This window comes from Triturus cristatus, chromosome 4_2, assembly GCF_964204655.1.
Source record: "Triturus cristatus chromosome 4_2, aTriCri1.1, whole genome shotgun sequence".
Taxonomy (NCBI): Eukaryota; Metazoa; Chordata; class Amphibia; order Caudata; family Salamandridae; genus Triturus; species Triturus cristatus.
This window is the reverse complement of record NC_140586.1, coordinates 29531150-29549613: the sequence shown is the minus strand read 5'-3', so window position 1 is coordinate 29549613 and position 18464 is coordinate 29531150. Positions and strand designations below refer to the sequence as shown.

Below are 18464 nucleotides of genomic sequence, written 5' to 3'. Positions count from 1 at the left end.
CAAAGTTTTCCTCACCTCTCCTTGCAGGTAGGAGGACAGGGATCCTCCGGGCTTGAACTCGCTCAGGACATCTTTCACTTTTTTCGTACTGTCTGCAAAATAATAGAGAAGAAAGGAAAATGTGTTTGAATAAAGGCTGGCCAACCTTGGTAGGGGCAGTGCCCCAGGTGGGGCTTGGAGACTGAAAGCGGGGTACGGCAAAGACCAGCATACTGCAGTTGAAAAATATATCAGTACTTTATCCCAGTTCAAAGGCACTCAAATCAAATGTTTGTCCTAGGATAGGGACAAAATCAATGCAAGCTTTTTTCACACACAGAACAAAATCACCAACATCAGCACAATCTTCACTGACACATACAGAACAGGTGCAACAACACCAAGAACAGCAACATTCACTCACACAGACGAGGTATACCACGAGCAAAGCTGTGCAAGCTTCACTCATGAAGTGAACAAGTATAGTCTGGGAACTGAGTGCACATTTCCCTCACATACATCTTAAAAGGATTCAGTAGAAGTTTCCCTTGCACATAAAATATGTAGAAACATGGGCAGCAGTAGTGCAAGCTTCTTTCAACATCAGATATAGTATGGGTTGCAACAATGCAAGATTTTCTCAGAACAAAGACCTGAATGGCAAGGGCTTTCCACACAAGAACATGTAAAGCACAGACATCAATGCAAGCTTCCCTCTCCCACATAGCAGCCATAACTGAGGCAGCAGCACAAGCTTCCTGCAGCCTTAGAAAAGACATATCACAGACAGCAGTAATGCAAGCCCCCTGACCCTCAGGACAGGGGGCTTTGGCTGAAGCTATGCAACCTTCCTGGTCCCCAGGACAGGTATGGCATGGGCCGCAGCAGTGCAAGCTTCCTGCCCTCTGCACACGTTGAGCATGGTCAGCAGGGCAACCTTCCTGGCCCTCAGGATAGGTATGGCATGGAGAGCAGCAGTGCAAGCTTCCTGCCCTCTGCGCAGGTTGAGCATGTTCAGCAGGGCATCCTTCCTGGTCCTCAGGACAGGTATGTAGAAAGATGTGGGGTGGAAATCCACCCCACTTCGGACGCACAGCCAAAGGCAAGCAAAAAATGCCACAAGTTAAAGTTTTATCTCATTTAATCCGCTTTTTTAATTCGTCACTCCTTTTTATCCGGACAATTATTGGACACAATGTGTTGCATAAAATCCTTAATGCATGGAGACATGCCAGTACAGGCCTTGATCTGCAGCATGGAACAATACATGTGTCCTCCTTGATAAGTATTTTTCATTACCCAATGCATTTCGGGCCCGGTCTGGCCCTTCGTCAGGGGTTGTCTACAAATTAAAACAAATCGATTAAATTTTGTTTTTGAACACCTCTAATTTGCGTCTTTTCTTGCATTTAAAATTACGTTGTTTATGACAAAAGTTCACCCCATAGTCAACATAAACCCACACAGTTCATGATAAACCTCCAACACGGTAAATACCCGCTCTGACTCATTTTCTATGGCCTCAGGACAGGTATGGCATGGGCAGCAGCAGTGCAAGCTTCCTGCCCTCCGCACAGGTTGAGCATGGTCAGCAGGGCAACCTTCCTGGTCCTCAGGACAGGTATGGCATGGAGAGCAGCAGTGCAAGCTTCCTGTCCTCTGCACAGGTTGAGCATGGTCAGCAGTGCAACCTTCCTGGTCCTCAGGACAGGTATGGCATGGGCAGCAGCAGTGCAAGCTTCCTGCCCTCCGCACAGGTTGAGCATGGTCAGCAGGGCAACCTTCCTGGTCCTCAGGACAGGTATGGCATGGGCAGCAGCAGTGCAAGCTTCCTGCCCTATGCACACGTTGAGCATGGTCAGCAGTGCAACCTTCCTGATCCTCAGGACAGGTATGGCATGGGCAGCAGCAGGACAAGCTTCCTGCCCTCTGCACAGGTTGAGCATGGTCAGCAGTGCAACCTTCCTGGTCCTCAGGACAGGTATGGCATGGAGAGCAGCAGTGCAAGCTTCCTGTCCTCTGCACAGGTAGAGCATGGTCAGCAGGGCAACCTTCCTGGTCCTCAGGACAGGCATGGCATGGGCAGCAGCAGTGCAAGCTTCCTGTCCTCTGCAAAGGTTGAGCATGGTCAGCAGGGCAACCTTCCTGGTCCTCAGGACAGGTATGGCATGGGCAGCAGCAGTGCAAGCTTCCTGCCCTCTAAACAGGTTTGAGCATGGTCAGCAGTGCAAGCTTCCTGCTCCTCAGAACAGGTATGGCATGGGCAGCAGCATTGCAAGCTTACTTTCCTCTGCACACGTTGACCATGGTCAGCAGTGCAACCTTCCTGGCCCTCAGGATAGATATGGCATGGAGAGCAGCAGTGCAAGCTTCCTGCCCTCTGCACAGGTTGAGCATGGTCAGCAGGGCAACCTTCCTGGTCCTCAGGACAGGTATGGCATGGAGAGCAGCAGTGCAAGCGTCCTGCCCTCTGCACAGGTTAAGCATGGTCAGCAGGGCAACCTTCCTGGTCCTCAGGACAGTTATGGCATGGAGAGCAGCAGTGCAAGCTTCCTGCCCTCTAAACAGGTTTGAGCATGGTCAGCAGTGCAAGCTTCCTGCTCCTCAGAACAGGTATGGCATGGGCAGCAGCAGTGCAAGCTTCCTTTCCTCTGCACACGTTGACCATGGTCAGCAGTGCAACCTTCCTGGCCCTCAGGATAGATATGGCATGGAGAGCAGCAGTGCAAGCTTCCTGCCCTCTGCACAGGTTGAGCATGGTCAGCAGGGCAACCTTCCTGGTCCTCAGGACAGGTATGGCATGGAGAGCAGCAGTGCAAGCGTCCTGCCCTCTGCACAGGTTAAGCATGGTCAGCAGGGCAACCTTCCTGGTCCTCAGGACAGTTATGGCATGGAGAGCAGCAGTGCAAGCTTCCTGCCCTCTGCAAAGGTTGAGCATGGTCAGCAGGGCAACCTTCCTGGTCCTCAGGACAGGTATGGCATGGGAAGCAGCAGTGCAAGCTTCCTGCCCTCTGCACAGGTTGAGCATGGTCAGCAGGGCAACCTTCCTGGTCCTCAGGACAGGTATGGCATGGAGAGCAGCAGTGCAAGCTTCCTGCCCTCTGCACAGGTTGAGCATCGTCAGCAGGGCAACCTTCCTGGTCCTCGGGACAGGTATGGCATGGAGAGCAGCAGTGCAAGCTTCCTGCCCTCTGCAAAGGTTGAGCATGGTCAGCAGGGCGACCTTCCTGGTCCTCAGGATAGGTGTGGCATGGGCAGCAGCATTGCAAGCTTCCTGCACTCTGCACAGGTTGAGCATGGTCAGCAGGGCAACCTTCCTGGTCCTCAGGACAGGTATGGCATGGGCAGCAGCTTTGCAAGCTTCCTGCCCTCTGCACAGGTTGAGCATGGTCAGCAGGGCAACCTTCCTGGTCCTCAGGACAGGTATGGCATGGAGGGCAGTAGTGCAAGCTTCCTGCCCTCTGCACACGTTGAGCATGGTCAGCAGGGCAACCTTTCTGGTCCTCAGGACAAGTATGGCATGGAGAGCAGTAGTGCAAGCTTCCTGCCCTCTGCACACGTTGAGCATGGTCAGCAGGGCAACCTTCCTGGCCCTCTGGATAGGCTCAGCATGGGCAACAGTTCAGGCTTCCTGGCCCTCAGTGCAGTTTCAGGGTGGGCAGCACTCCAAGCTTACTGACCCTCAGGGCAGGTTCAGCACCAGCCCCTGTAGTGGAAGCTTGCTGCGACTTTAGAACAGGTACATCACAGACAGCAGTGCAAACCTCCCTAAGATCCCACAAAGTTGTCAGCAGTAGTGCAAACGTCCGTTTGGATATGCATGGATACCTGTAGAATAAGACTCATCAAACATAGAACAGATACTGCATACATACTAGTAGTGGAAGATTGCCTCGCCTTGGGTACAGACACTGCTATGGAAAAAGAATTGCAAGAATCCCTCACTTCAAACACAGGCAGTCGATGGGCAACATCCGTGCAAGTGTCCTTGGTATACAGAATAGGAACTGCACAGGCTGCAGCACAGCAAGCTTCTCAAACACAGATTTGGGACAGGTAGCAGCACAGCAAGATTCTCAAACACAGATTTGTGACAGATAGCAAGCAGCACAGCAAGCTTCTCAAACACAGATTTGTGACAGGTAGCAGCACAGCAAGCTTCTCAAACACAGATTTGTGACAGATAGCCGTAGCGCAAGCTTTACAAACATTGATTCACCACAAGCAGCAGCAGTAGAGCCAGCTTCCCTTGCACACAGAACATGTACAATAACAGCAGTGCAAGCATCATTCAAACAAAGTACGGAACACGCAGAATCGTTGCCAGTGTCCCTCGCAGTACAGGAGGGAGCATCAGGACGAGTGCCCCCCACAATAGGGCTTAAAGTGGGATGAAAAAACGGGGGTGGGGGGGGATCTCTCAAAGGGGCGTGGCCAATGTAAGTGAGGGTGTGGTTTAAAACACGCAAGCGAAAAATCTGTGCTTAGGATAGTGTGCCGCCCGACTGGTATTTTGCTGCGTCTGACATTGCATCCAGATTTATAATACAAGTAACATAACACCTACAGCAAGCCAAAACTATTGGCTTTGTCAATGGCTGCTTGCCAGTTGCATAAGCAACAACTATGACTTCGTTGACTATAATATGACAATATTTGAGTTCTGAAATGATGAGACTGTGAAAGAACTTTAACGAGTCTCTTCGAAGTTACCCCAAAGGTGGTACTTCTGCAGAGTTCAGATTTGTTTTTCTTCTTGATGGCGAGGGCAAAACCCGTCTCGACACCTGCTTTTTAGAACTGCCGGTGCTCAGCACCGGCGGGACCTGGCCCACTTAAAGCCCTGCCCCACACCCTCAGAACATGAACAGTAGGGACCATAGCAATGCAAGCTTCTGTCACTTACAGGAACGTCACGGCCCAAGGGGCAGCAGTGCAAGCTTCTCCCACACAGTTTTAGTTGGGAGTACTGCTTGGTCAGATGACCAGCTCTTTCTTAATGCGGAAAGTCTCAGTTGCACCTCCTCTAGTGAGATTTTTTTTTAAAGACATTATCGCATGCCCTTGGTGCTTTAATTGTGCCGGTAGTACCTGGTACGGAATACCGGCACTTGTTTTTAATTTGAGAGGGAGAGTAGCGGCAGTTCTCAAGAGCGACGTAATTCGTTTAATTGGAGGGTACCGGCTCTTGTCAGAAACAAGCAGGTGCTCTGGTACAGAGTACCTGCACTTCTATGTTTGCATAGAAAGCACTACACGTACTTCCCTTATTATTGCAATCCGGTCCTCCGGGGTTGCTTTCATTTTACACACGCATAACTAGAGGTACCAGGATGCAAAGCGCGGACAGCTGAAAAGCCAGAACCGGCTATATATCTCGCACCTGCAGGAGACCAAATAAAAAAACAATACCCTTTTAATGACAGTCTCTAGGGGCTAAAAATACCCCGGGGCTGAAAAAACACGAAACTGTGCTTCACCAATACTACAAATCTGAAATAGTAAACCCTGGTATATAAAACTTACAGTGTGAGACGAACACGGGTCTCTTGTTGGCTGAATGCACTAGAAACGCCCTTTAATTAATTGACGGAAGTGTTTTAAAGCCCGAGACTTCGAGGCCGCGGGCCTTAGCACACCTGCGGGTCCTGAGTGCCGGCTCCTGCGCGCCGTTTCCTCTCGTCGTGAGATCGGACTGCTCGCCCCGGCACCATGGATGTCTTCGGAGCCTGCCTATGCGGGCGAAGCGGCCTGCGTGGGTGCCTGTGCCTCCCGCGGAAGGTGTTTCTGGATCACCCTGTCCAGGTAGGAGAGCTCCGTCTGTTCAGCTACGGGGGGGAGGGGGTTGATAACATAGTGCTGCTGCAAGAACATGATGTTTAAATGGGCATGTACTCACAGGTAATGAGTATCGGGACTTATTTTTCTTCTGAGTACCGGAACTCCTCCAGGCCTGAGGAGAGTGCCCGTACTCACCCGGGCCTGTCAGGTGTTGGGCACAACGGTCACGTGAGCGTGCACCCGCGAGCAGGGACTGCTTCAAATGTGGCGTGGCGTCACCCTCGACCCTGCAGGGTGGCAGACACAAATGGAATGACCTGGAAAGCATTAGTCATTGTATATTTTCCCTGATAGAGCCAGCTTTGCTTTTGCTCTGATGACCCTAAATAATTCTTAACCCATTTTTTAAAATAAGTTTTCTTTAATTTATTTTTAGCGTGGGTGGTGTATTGGATTCTGTTGCAGACATATGGCACAAAAGTGTTTGTTTTTCAACCCTATGTGACAGCCATAAAAACAGTTTCTTTTAGACCAAAACAGGACCTCACATATCAAAAATCGCAGGAGGTCTCACAGATTATAAACAATAATGTTAGTGAACTGCTGCTGAATTATTATCCAGAAAGCAGCACGGGTCACTATTCGTGAATATTAGATGTAAACATATTTTGAATTTCGACGTGTGCCTGTGCACTGTCAGTAACCTGGCCAAGGACGGTATGAAAGTGCTGAAATTGTATCATACATTTCAAAGCTGTTACAAACGAGGCCTCCCAAAATATGTGTGACCCAGGGCCCCCGAAAACTTAAAATGTCCCTGGGTGCAAGGGAACGTCCCGAGGCCCGCTCGCCACTGCTAAAGGAAAGCCAGGGCCCGTGCTCACTGGTTCCTGCAGCTGCTGCTCCCCAGCCATGGCAGGGTCCAGAGACAGGCCCCTCAGCTCAATAGCGACTGGAGCGCTTCAACATGGCGGAGTGCACGGGGCCTCGCTGCCGGCAGACGCGGACGGGCTCTTGAGAGGACAAGATGCTGCGCCGGCTTCGGAAATGAGCAGCACCTCCCCATGGCCATATATATGCCTGTACGGTACCCTGGCACTGATGGAGCGCTGATTAAACTGCAGTCAGTCATTTGAGACATCTGATGCCTCCTGCGAGATTAAACTCCAGGAAAGCTTGTGTTATGTTTCACTGTGAAACAGTTACCTATACAATTTTCTCGTTCTCGGCGTCATGCACAATAAAGAGAAAGCCCATCCTTTTAATTGTCTTTAAATGTCAGTTAGGCGGTGTTTCTTACGTTCTTTCTGGGGAAGAAAGCCTTAGGAGCCAAATAAGATTTTTTATGTTTAAAAGTCGTTTTTAGTTTGGTACATTATAAACAAGTAATCACCTGGGGGAAAGTGTCGCTTAAAAGTAGCTAGACTAATCAAGTAAGCGTGAGACTGCGCGGGCCATGGCAATCAGAGGCGCAACTAGAGCCAAATTTCGGGTGGGGCTAAGAAGAATTTTCGGGGGGGGGGGGTGCTGAATCTTTAAGAAATTAGCAGAGTGGAGCTGCAGGGGCTCTTAGAAGGGGTGAAACAGCAAGGCCGCATTAACATGCAAATGGTCTTTTAAAGACCTGTGAAGTGCTCGGGTGCGGCTGTGTGTGTGCCCGGGAAGCTGTCTCATCCCGGGCTGCCACACACGACAGGGGGGGGGGCGGCTGAAGCCCTTTGAGTCCAATGGGTGTTGCGCGCCTGATGGCAATAATAAACGTGAGCCTAGCAAAGGATATATAAACCGGAACCGGACAGTAAGGGCCCATGTAACAGGGGCGGTAGACCCAAAAGTGAAACAAGCATTCGCAATGCAATAGGTCTCGCATTTGCGAAAGTTTGAGCTATTAGCATTGAAAATGATAATGCCTTTTATTTATGCGTTTGAAAACCTGCAAGCGGTGCGTAGACACGCACTTTGTACTTATAATCCATGCTTATGAGAAGCAAAGCTGGCAGTATCTTTTACTGACAGCCTTGCTTCTTGTAAGCAAGGACTATACGTACAAAGTGCGTGTTTATGCACCGCTTGCAGGTTTTCAAAACAAATTAATAAAATGCACTCATTTACAATGCCAATAGCTCCAACTCTCGCAAATGCGAGACCTATTGCATTGCGAATGCTTGATATTTGAAAGCATCCATTTAAAGACAGGAATATACATTTCCTGCGCTCCCCCCTCGTGCTCCTCCCCCAACCGGACAACAAGGGGCACAGTTTAAAGTTGAGCTTTTTGGCAAATCTGGGTAAAATCTGGAGGAAGTGATCCCTCGGTGTCCTGAGGCACGTGTTGCATTTGTGTCTGTGCGCCAGAGGAATTGCTGATTACCTCCCAGAACGCATGGTGGAGGCTGGTGCCCTGCAGGGCATTCCTACATGAGTCTCAGCAGGAGAGTCTCAGCAGGAGAGGCTGCGTTTGCAAGTTTTATAAGGACGAACTATACATTTGTCCGTGGACAATTTGTAACTCATCATGTTAGGCTGATGACGGATTTGGGGAGCTGGGGATATTTCGTATTTTTGAATTTAAAAACCTGAAAGAAATTAAATATTGTATTTTGTGGCTTTGATGTTGTTACTGGTGCCAAATTCAAAAACAACAATTGATGGACAGAATGCATAACAACGTCATACATTCACCCTAGTACAGAGCTCTGGGCCTAAATCCATAGTTTTTTGCTCACCATGCCATTCCAGTTTGGACCCACCCATATGCAAATCAGTCTTGACCCTGTGCCCAATAGGAAAAGTCCAGTCCAGGTCCTCCCTGTACTGGAAACAAGCCTCCTTGGACCGGTTTCGGGCTTTTCAGCCCTCATCAGTCAGAATAGCTAGACTCCAGTGGCATGGAGAGCACGTTAGTGGTGCAGCAGAAAAGCTTTACACAACACACAAACCAATCTAGACGATGAAAAGCACAAACATGCACTGCACAGGTATAGAAAAGCAACACTGAAACTGAGAATTTGAAATAGCAGCACCATAAGAGTTTAGTTCTCCCTTGCAGATAATTGCAGTGGCCCTGCACATGGCAGAATTAATCTGATAGGATTTTGCCATCCCAAGATAAGTAATTGAGAATATGCATACAATCCATTTATTTCTGTATTTATTCACCGCCCATATGTCTTATCATGAGTAAATCTCCACAGAACCTGGATTTCAGTGTAGGCTGGAAAACCATGCATTAAAATACCTAGTAAAGGACGGTGTAGCTACTCATAAAATTGGTAATAGGATACACTCATGGTCCCATCACCAGTGACTGAATTTAATAACTTACAGATGCACAGAACATCACCAGAAGAAAACACAGTGGGTCTGATTCATAAGACTTTAATTGCAAATGCAGAATCCCAGCAAATTAGCAGTGGGCTAAAGTATGCTGTGATTTCTAATAGCCATTGCGATTCACATTGCAATCCCTTGCAAGTCAAGAGAATAAGTGATGTTCCTCTCCCCTTCTATCTTGCACTGGTATGCACACATGCTTTGACTTTTTCCTGACTTGATACCAAGGGTGGGCTGTAACCATTAACCAAGTTAAAACTATCAATATCTGATGGCTTACAGTATGCATGCAGATTTGGTACAGTAGGAGGCGCTGACAGACTGCTGCATGCTGTCCCTAACATCAAATTCAATCCCTGCGCAGTTTGCATGATGCCATTGAGATCTGCGGTCCAATGATAGCCTTTACCCTAGTACTTGTTACAGGTTGCAAGGCTATTCAGGCCCCATAAGTAATAATAAACATGCGGTTTGTGCCTGTTTACAGTCACTTTGAATTAGATAAGTAGTTTCTTCACCGTTAATTCTTTTAAAACCCCTAATTCAATTTTAAAAAAAATTAAATAAGTTGACATGCCGCTGGAGCACTTCTGTTTCATAGGATGCCTTTGCAAATATACAGAATCCATTGAATACTAAAAGCATGGTAGCTTATCCACACCTTGAGAAGTAATGGAGGGCCAAGCGTGTTTACTCAAGCTCTGCTTTATTGTTGGTGAAGGGCCAGCATATGAAAGGAATCACTTTGATGCCAGTGTGGCCTTCCTCGTGCATACATCCTCATTTTGAGTCCGGACACGGTTACTGTTACACTTTCGGGAAACCGCGTGAAATAAAAGCATAACCCCTCTGCATTTTTTACAGGGCACTTTTGAACTGACTCGTTACATTCTGCCCCAGCTCACTGCACGCAGCAGCTGCTCCTGGTACACGAACAATGCGAATTTCACAAAGTGCGGAGTCAGTCAGCGCCGCAACAGCAATATAGTCTCCCGTTCTCCAGAACTGCCAGCACACGTCGGTTTTGTGCGATAATGACGCTATTCAAAAGCACGCTGCCACGCACGTGCGCCGACAACAAAATGGCGTGGGACTGTCCACTGTCCCTTGGACACGCGCATTCTGTCTGCATTGGACAGATAGTGAGAGCAGCCATCTTTGTCCATGCAGGCGCGTGCATGAGGCCACGGCGGAGAATAGATTACTAAAGGTCTCTCTGACGAGAGCTGCGCATGCGCTGCTTTTCGCCAGGCGAGACCTAAAAACAGGAAAACGGGACAAAAAGCAGCGTTTCACCAATCAAGGGAAAGCAATTTTGAAAGGCACACAAACGAATGGAAAGTTCTGGGTTTGGCCTTAGCCCACAGAGGGATAACATGCCTCGCAGAGCAACGCATGCGCGCTGCCTCTAGGCTCGACCTAAAAAAGAAAACAGTGTAATTGGTCAGTGTCTGTTGTGACGTTCTCTTTTGTCCCTCATGTTAAATAAAACTGCCAAAAATAAAATGTGGATTCTGCCCATTACCCATGCTCTAATGTTATCGCCCAATAATTGAGGACATCTCTTTAACATTTGATGTCCGAAGGAGATATGTCTAGTGAAAGAACAGCGCAGTGTGAAGTTTGAAAATCTGAGACCAATCCCAGCTTCCCTATTTCTTTAAAATTGTGTGGTCTTGGGTTAACCGTTTATTTCACCCAGCCTCCTGTTTTCATGATCACATATAAGAGCACCTTTAAATGCCTGAGTTTGTGCTACACAAAAACCTTTCTTTTGTTTAGACTATCATTTTGCTCTGTTTCATAAGAATCTAACCCACATATATGGTACACAATAACCCAAACCTTCTACTTAGTTCACTAATAGTAGTGTCATCAGTGTTGGGACAGCAATGTTTCTCAGTTCATGTTTACCAATCGTGTTTTTTAATAATTGTTTCACAATGAAGTGATATCATCTGAGGTGCTAAGGTGAAATGATTCTGTGTGTTTAAGAAAGAAACTTTAAAAAATATTGACGACACCATATAATCCAAAATGATCTTTGTTGCATGATTTAGAGCCACAGCCGACCCTCGGCTCTCCATTTTAATTTGATGGCTCGCCCACCTCTGTGCAACATCTCTGCAGTGCAGTAAACAGCTGGGGATCAATTTTCCACTATTTATTTTACTGCTGTGACGCCACAGATGGGGGTGGTATCGCACTGTCCATTAACTTTTACAAGTACCCTGCTCTTCCTGGTTAGTTTTTGGGTTCTAGTACTTGTAGTTCTGCATTTTTAGTGGGCAAAACTGTAAATATTAAAAAAGCAAAAGCAGGACGACAGAGGATCTGGTCACATCAGACAAGACATGAGTCCTTAGGCTGGCAACTGTGATCAATTCTGCAGTTAACGTTTTAACAATGATATATATATTCATCCAAAGTGTTGTCCAACAGCAAAGGCGGACACAAAGACAGGCGGGCCTCAACTTCGCAGAGGAGTCCTTTATTCTGCATGAACCGGCAAAACACAGAAACATTTCCTTATGAATTCCCTACGCGTTTCGGAGCTCCTGCTCCTTGCTCACGGGAAATTCAAATGGGCAGACGCGGGGAAAAACAAAAGTCCTTTTATTATTGCCATTAACACCCTCAATGGGTTTCTTTATTCGATGGGCTTCTGGGACTCGTAGTTTCCCCGTTAAAATATTATCCTGTTGGATTCTGCCTCATGCATATTTTAGGATAAACTCCCGCTGGAGTCTTCCACGTGTCATAGCCAGTTCAAATCCCCGCAATCCTGCCTTCCTGTATGTCAGACCCTGTATAAGGTCCACAGTCCACAAACCTTCGTGGTGGTGCTGCCTATCTGACCTGGACCGGCCGGTTAAATTCATCCAAAGTTTTGTCCAACAGCAAAGGCGCACACAGACAGGCGGGCCCCAACTTCGCAGAGGAGTCCTTTATTCTGCACGAACCGGCAAAACACAGAAACATTTCCTTATGAATTACCTACGTGTTTCAGAGCTCCTGCTCCTTGCTGACGGGAAATGCAAATGGGCAGACGTGGGGAAAAACAAAAGTCCTTTTATTATTGCCATTAACACCCTCAATGGGTTTCTTTATTCGATGGGCTAATGGGAGCTCCTAATAAAAGGACCTAATAAAAGGACTTTTGGTTTTCCCCGCGTCTGCCCATGTGCATTTCCTGTGAGCAAGGAGCAGGAGCTCTGAAACGCGTAGGGAATTCATAAGGAAATGTTTGTGTTTTGCCGGTTCACGCAGAATAAAGGACTCCTCTGCGAAGTTGAGGCCCACCTGTCTTTGTGTGCGCCGTTGCTGTCGGACAACACTTTGGATGAATATATATAGTGCAACTGTATTGTATATATGCACGTGTGGAGTGTAATATGCCATGTATTACCATTGTACGGAGGGTAATCATCATGACCTACTTCCGGCTTCAAGTGGGCCATGATGCCCCTCTGTTCCCATAAACAAGCTTAATAAATAGCATAGTACACTGTGCACCGCTGCATATATAGTTTATACCATGACTTTTTGTCATATGTATTTGCTTTTGAAAAAAAAGTTTTTAACCAACACCAGGGAGCAAAGACTTAAATGTGTGTAGCAAAGTAAAATCACGTGGAAGCTTTGTGGTATGAGTTGTTGTTTCAATTGTGTAAAATGTAGCAAACTGAGGCAATACACAGTATTTTTCTCATGTCAGGTTCATCTCAACTGTGGCAATAAATTGGAATTTGACCATTGTACTGTAATAGTGTTAATGGTACACTTGCTCTAAATAATGTATTTGGGCCATATTTATTTTCACACTATAGCATGCATGGCTGTGAAAATAAACATGGCCCAATAAGCCATTCTGCCAATCTGTATGGAATAAATGTCTGTGTGTATAGATAGATAAGGGTAGCCAAAAAACCACAAGGCCGAAGGATGAGTGGTTTTGTAAATATCTGAGATGGCAATATAGGACGATATTACACACATTCCCCATTATGTATTTTTTTATATTAATGTTGATTTTGGGGTAGTGGGCTTGAACAAGGGTAGTTCTTTTCAAGGTTAAAGTTTATTGAAAATTGTAAGTGAACTTTTAGAGTGTACTGTTTGACTCTTTGAGGTAGAAAGAAAAGAGCAATACTTAGTAATACTTTAAATAAGAATTTTAGAAAAAACACCCTTTGCACTGTTAAAAACACATTTTGCCTGTAGAAGCAAGAGATTGTTACGGCTGTTCTCAAGATGCTGTTAACAATGGGCACTAACTAGAATTAGTATATTTTACTTCATGTGTAGCTTGTTAATAAAACAAAGGCCAGAGGCACTTTATGATTCTATGGCTGTAGTGTTTGCCACATTATGGAGTTACCATACTTGCCACTTAATTTGCAGATTTCAATAAAAATGTTTTTGCTCAAACCGATCAAACGTATACTGCTAAAGGTGTTGCATATTTTATCTTTACCTTTGTATCCTACCACCCTTCTGCATCTAAACACAGCCCCACCTTGCTGTCCTGCCACCCCCACCTCAAACAGGCCTATACCCACTAGATGAATCTCAAAATCTTGACAATCTGGCAACCTGCTCTACTCCCAAACACGCCTGGTGTCCGGTCATAGACTTCATTACAGTATTAGCTTTTCTACACACCCCAAAATATTCTGACCAACAATGACTGCCATCCTTCCATAATCCCAGGCCTTAACAACACAGCCCATGCCAGGACGTGTCTTGCCATGCCCCACTAACAAAGCACCCCCCCCAATTTCCTTCCAGGTGTCCTGTGAAGGAACAGGTCTATGAGTGAAAGGGGGCATTCTTTTTGGCATTTAAGGTTGAAGTCTGCATTTTATATAGTGCTTAACTGCATTTTTAAAACTCCATGTGGAAGGTTGAAAGCGTGACTTGACTTGGCCAGAATTGGAGTTTATGAGCTGCAGATTGGATCCCACGGGCAGGTTTATGTGCTGGCGGTGATCGCAGAGGAGCAATAGTTTATGGCTAGGAGTATCTGCCTAATCCGAGGAACGATTTGGGAATGGGTTTGTGAGTAGGCCAGGAGTAAAGATACCATATTTTTATACAACATACCTATGACATCTAGTGTGTTATACCATTATTCAACTTTGCACTTTAATTTAAAGTTGAAAACCCTAAAATACATATTCTGATTGCAAAAGGCTTTACTACCCGATAAAACATTTTTCAGGAACCATTGTCGTGCCTGTTGCTGTATCATTTTTGTGTCCCATGTTACCTCCAGCTTGTAGGTGGGGGAAAACTAAAGTGTAAAAACCAACAGCAATTTTTACTTAAGCCGCAATAGGTGCATGTCTAACGAGCATTGGCAAAGCCAATAGATATCTCTTGTGAACGGTGTCGGTCGACCTTTGAGCTTTGCAAATACTTTTGCCCATGAGTAAGAAAAAAAAATGCTTGCTGCAGGGGTGAGGGAGGCGAAGATGCTGTCCCCTGCATCATGATGTGTGCATACATCACCACGCTTTCACACGTGTCATGATGCTCCGGTGGCCATTATGTTTACTTTAATTCTACCATTCCAAAATGGAGGACGTCAATCATAGAGCCGAAACTTTAAAAAAGGTGCACTGTAGCAAAAGTCCACACTAGAGAACTGAGTGTTTCAGCTGCGAATTGAAGTTGCTTTGAACTCTAAAAAAGAAAAAGTCAAGTTAAAAAAGGGGAGGGATTGAAAAGAGGAGTGCACAAGAGGAGGGGAGGTAAGAATTAACAGTCAGGCAGCAAGAAAGTTAGTTGAGGGAGAAAGAAGATTTAAGCCTTTGATATGGCAGGAAAAAATAAATGATCTACAGGAGGAAAAAAGCCAAGCATGACAGTGTGGTGGGGAAAGAATAGCGCATTTACCTGGCCGAAGGATTCCTGTTATAGAGTCTGCCGTGAGGGGAACGGCATTTGAGAGGGGCACGCTTGTTTCTACCCACTTAATCCTCGCCTGCATCATCGCCGTGAGGGGAACGGCACGAGAAGACTACATCACCCAGAGCCCCTAGCGCCCGGCGCGCGCTGCAGACGTCACCACGCAGCGCCCGGGCCCTATATCAGGCCATTAGTAACACCGCAGCGCGGGACGCGCATTTACCTGGCCGAAGGATTCCTGTTATAGAGTCTGCCGTGAGGGGAACGGCATTTGAGAGGGGCACGCTTGTTTCTACCCACTTAATCCTCGCCTGCATCATCGCCGTGAGGGGAACGGCACGAGAAGACTACATCACCCAGAGCCCCTAGCGCCCGGCGCGCGCTGCAGACGTCACCACGCAGCGCCCGGGCCCTATATCAGGCCATTAGTAACACCGCAGCGCGGGACGCGCCCGGGCGAAGCCCGGGCCCGTCCTTGCCCGTCACTGCCTGGAATGGACTGGGCTGGGCAACCCCTCTAACGTCTCCCGCACACCATCTCATCTAAGGTACTGTTGCCCCATTTCTTCAACAGGCGCTTTGCATTTAACAGTGTCATGCGAAACTGAACATTTGTGTAATTATTATTTTTGTTCTTGTTGCACCAGCCTACCTTGTAGCTCATTCTACTGGTCATAATTATGCCACCGAAGGACAGCAAAGTCAGGGCGGCAAATGCTCATCTCACGGGGACAATGGACCAATTTGTTACTAAAGTTAATTGTGTCATTGATCAAGAAATAATGCTTCTGGAGCGCCGCGTCTCCCAGGATCTGGCAGCTGCCAGAAGGTCCTCCCTGGGATACCTTGTTAATGCTCGATCTCCAGTACGTCAAACTTTATCTCCCACAAGCACAGTTAGATCTGACACAGATCCATCAGCCCAGGACCTGCCAGCTAGCGGAACGGTTGCTGACACTCTAGTGGAAGACCAGTCTATGGTCCTCGACTCCTTGTTATTGTCTCCTTGCCCACTGCCGTCTGCCCCCAGCACAGCCCCGGAGTGTAGCACTAGGCAGCTTCGGGAGCGCAACTTGGGGGCTATTCCCAAAACCAAACAAGGGCGCCCACCCAATATCGGCAGAAAGGGCAAATACTCTAAAAGTAAATATAAGGTGCCAAATCAAACGGGAAAACTGAACAAAACCCCTGATGTCACTGAGCAACCCTTACAGGGGGCCCCACTGGATGACTCTGTTCCCCAATCCAGTTTAACATCAATAAGGATAATGAGCCAGGAGGAGGGAGAAGGGCAAAGCGTAGTGGCTAAGGGAGGGACCCCTGACCCATTGCGCTTGCATGACATACGGGATTTAATCAGGTCCTCTCTTTGTCCTGTGGAGGACAGATTACTCAAAATCGAAAAACATCTAGCCAGGATTGAATGTATCCTAGGGGGTTTGTCCATGGCACCAAGCACCACCCCTAGTTCAGAGGCCCCAAACCCATCTGCCAACCCTAGAGTTAAGAAAGCCCCGTTGGTCCCCAAAGCTTTACCATCAGCCCAAATTGAAAGCCAACCCCTAACTACACCAAATATGCCCACCAGAGCAGGCAACCCAAGGAACCACATTTTGTCTAGCAAAACAGATCTAAAAGAGGTTGCTAGGCCTTTAATATCAGAGTCTTCAATTATGGCTAATACTCCCAACTTACCTCCTGAAACAGCTCCATACGTTGTAATTTTGGCAGGAGTGCCCGAACTGGAGAGTAACGCAGTTGAGTCATCCGCAACCCTAAGGAATAGGGTTGTGTATTGGCTCAACACAAATAGACCTTTACCACCGCACATCAGCGCCAAAATTCTTATGGTACGACGGGTCCCATGGGTAGGCCACTTAGCCAAAAACATAAAGGGGGATTGTATCCTAATTAACTTCAAGGACACCAAAGCAGTTGAGTATATTTGCAACTGGAGGTCGACCACCATAGGATCATGTATTTCAACTCTCCCCTTAACCTATTTTTATCCCCCTGGCCACTTCACAGAACCATGGACAGTTGTACATAGAAAAGGGAGAGGCCCTCCACCGGGGAGTTGGCCTATACATCTGCCACCCTTAGACCTTATTCCCACAGTAAACCGTTTTAGCAGTCTTGAGGCTGTCGACTGACTGGAGGACAGTAAAGTTACTCCAGCCTCTCCTCCGCTTCTCTCAGTAAGTTGTCCCCTAGAGCCCACTTTAGTGACTGATCATCTGGGCTCGAAATCACCAATCATGTTAACGAGCCCGACGAGGTTCAATATTAGTCCTGACCCCCCTCAAATTTATCTTTCAAGCGCTTTAACTCCCGGGGTGACTACACCTAGCCTCCTTAAGATTGTCTCTTGGAACATAGCTGGTCTACGTAACAAGCTTGACCTCCCTGACTGGAACACATTCATTGAATAACATGATATATGTATCTTCCAGGAAACCTGGAGTTTCGAGCCAATATATAAATCAGGGTTTTGTTGCTTTTCTATACCAGCTATCTCGTCAGGCCGTGGGCGCCCTTCCGGGGGCCTCATGGTCTGGATCAGGGCAGATCTCAACTTGAAGGTCACCATTGACGGTCGCTCTACGCCTGACATAATGAGACTTATTATCAAAGACACTCAGAGTTGTCCACCCTGGGAACTTTTCAATGTTTATTCTCGTGGTACTCAAGGGGGCGCTAAGTCGCTCACCATTACAGCCCTCTCAGAGACACTTTCTGCATGTACCTCGAACTCTTATCTTCTTGTCGCCGGTGATTTCAATTGTTCTTTTGAACCACTTGCCACAGAAGATATACTGGGCGCACATGATGAGGACACTAGATGGAATATCCCCCTACTCTCCTTAAACCCCGTAAAAAGATGGACTCCTGCTGTAATTCAAATGAATGCCATAGCGTTAGAATACGGTTTAAGAGCTGTCAATGGGCGCACCCCTTCTGATTTAGTGGGCGCTAACACCTTTAACAGAGTTGGCAGTCAAAGTAGAATAGATTACGTTCTAATTGACAGGAGGGGATGGAAATTTGTCGTCGATATGGTTGTAATACCATCAACATCCAGTGACCACAACCCCCTGTCCCTCACCATGCGAGAAGTCTGGCATAGACAGGCTATTCCCCCTCAACGAGGTACACAGTTGTTGACCAAGAAGCTTGAGACTTCTAATTGTGGTAGATCCCTTAAATGGTCCAAAATTGCCCTTAGTGACATTAAACTTCTTGCGCTGGAGAATATCCTCGCTGACTACACCACCAGGCTTTCTTTACTACCCGAGGACAACTCTAGTTATACCAAAGTCTATGTGGATTCTATGAATGCAATTGGGGCATTGTTCATTGACCACAGGAAAAAACCAAACCCCAGAGCTGAGAGAGAGAATGATTGGTTCAATAAAGATTGCAGAACTAAGAAAAATTGTCTAATCTCTGCAATTAAA

The 18464-nt window shown here is 47.1% G+C and overlaps 1 protein-coding gene across 1 annotated transcript in view; it reads left to right on the top strand.

Moving 5' to 3' along the window:
- Nucleotides 1-5617: 5617 nt before the first annotated feature.
- PAN2 (poly(A) specific ribonuclease subunit PAN2) overlaps nt 5618-18464 on the top strand; it is a 1342435-nt gene continuing 1329588 nt past the window's right edge. Inside the window, exon 1 of the mRNA XM_085600270.1 lies at nt 5618-5784. Coding sequence (XP_085456396.1) covers nt 5692-5784 — 93 coding nt within the window. The 5' untranslated portion in view covers nt 5618-5691. The remainder of the gene's footprint in view (nt 5785-18464) is intronic.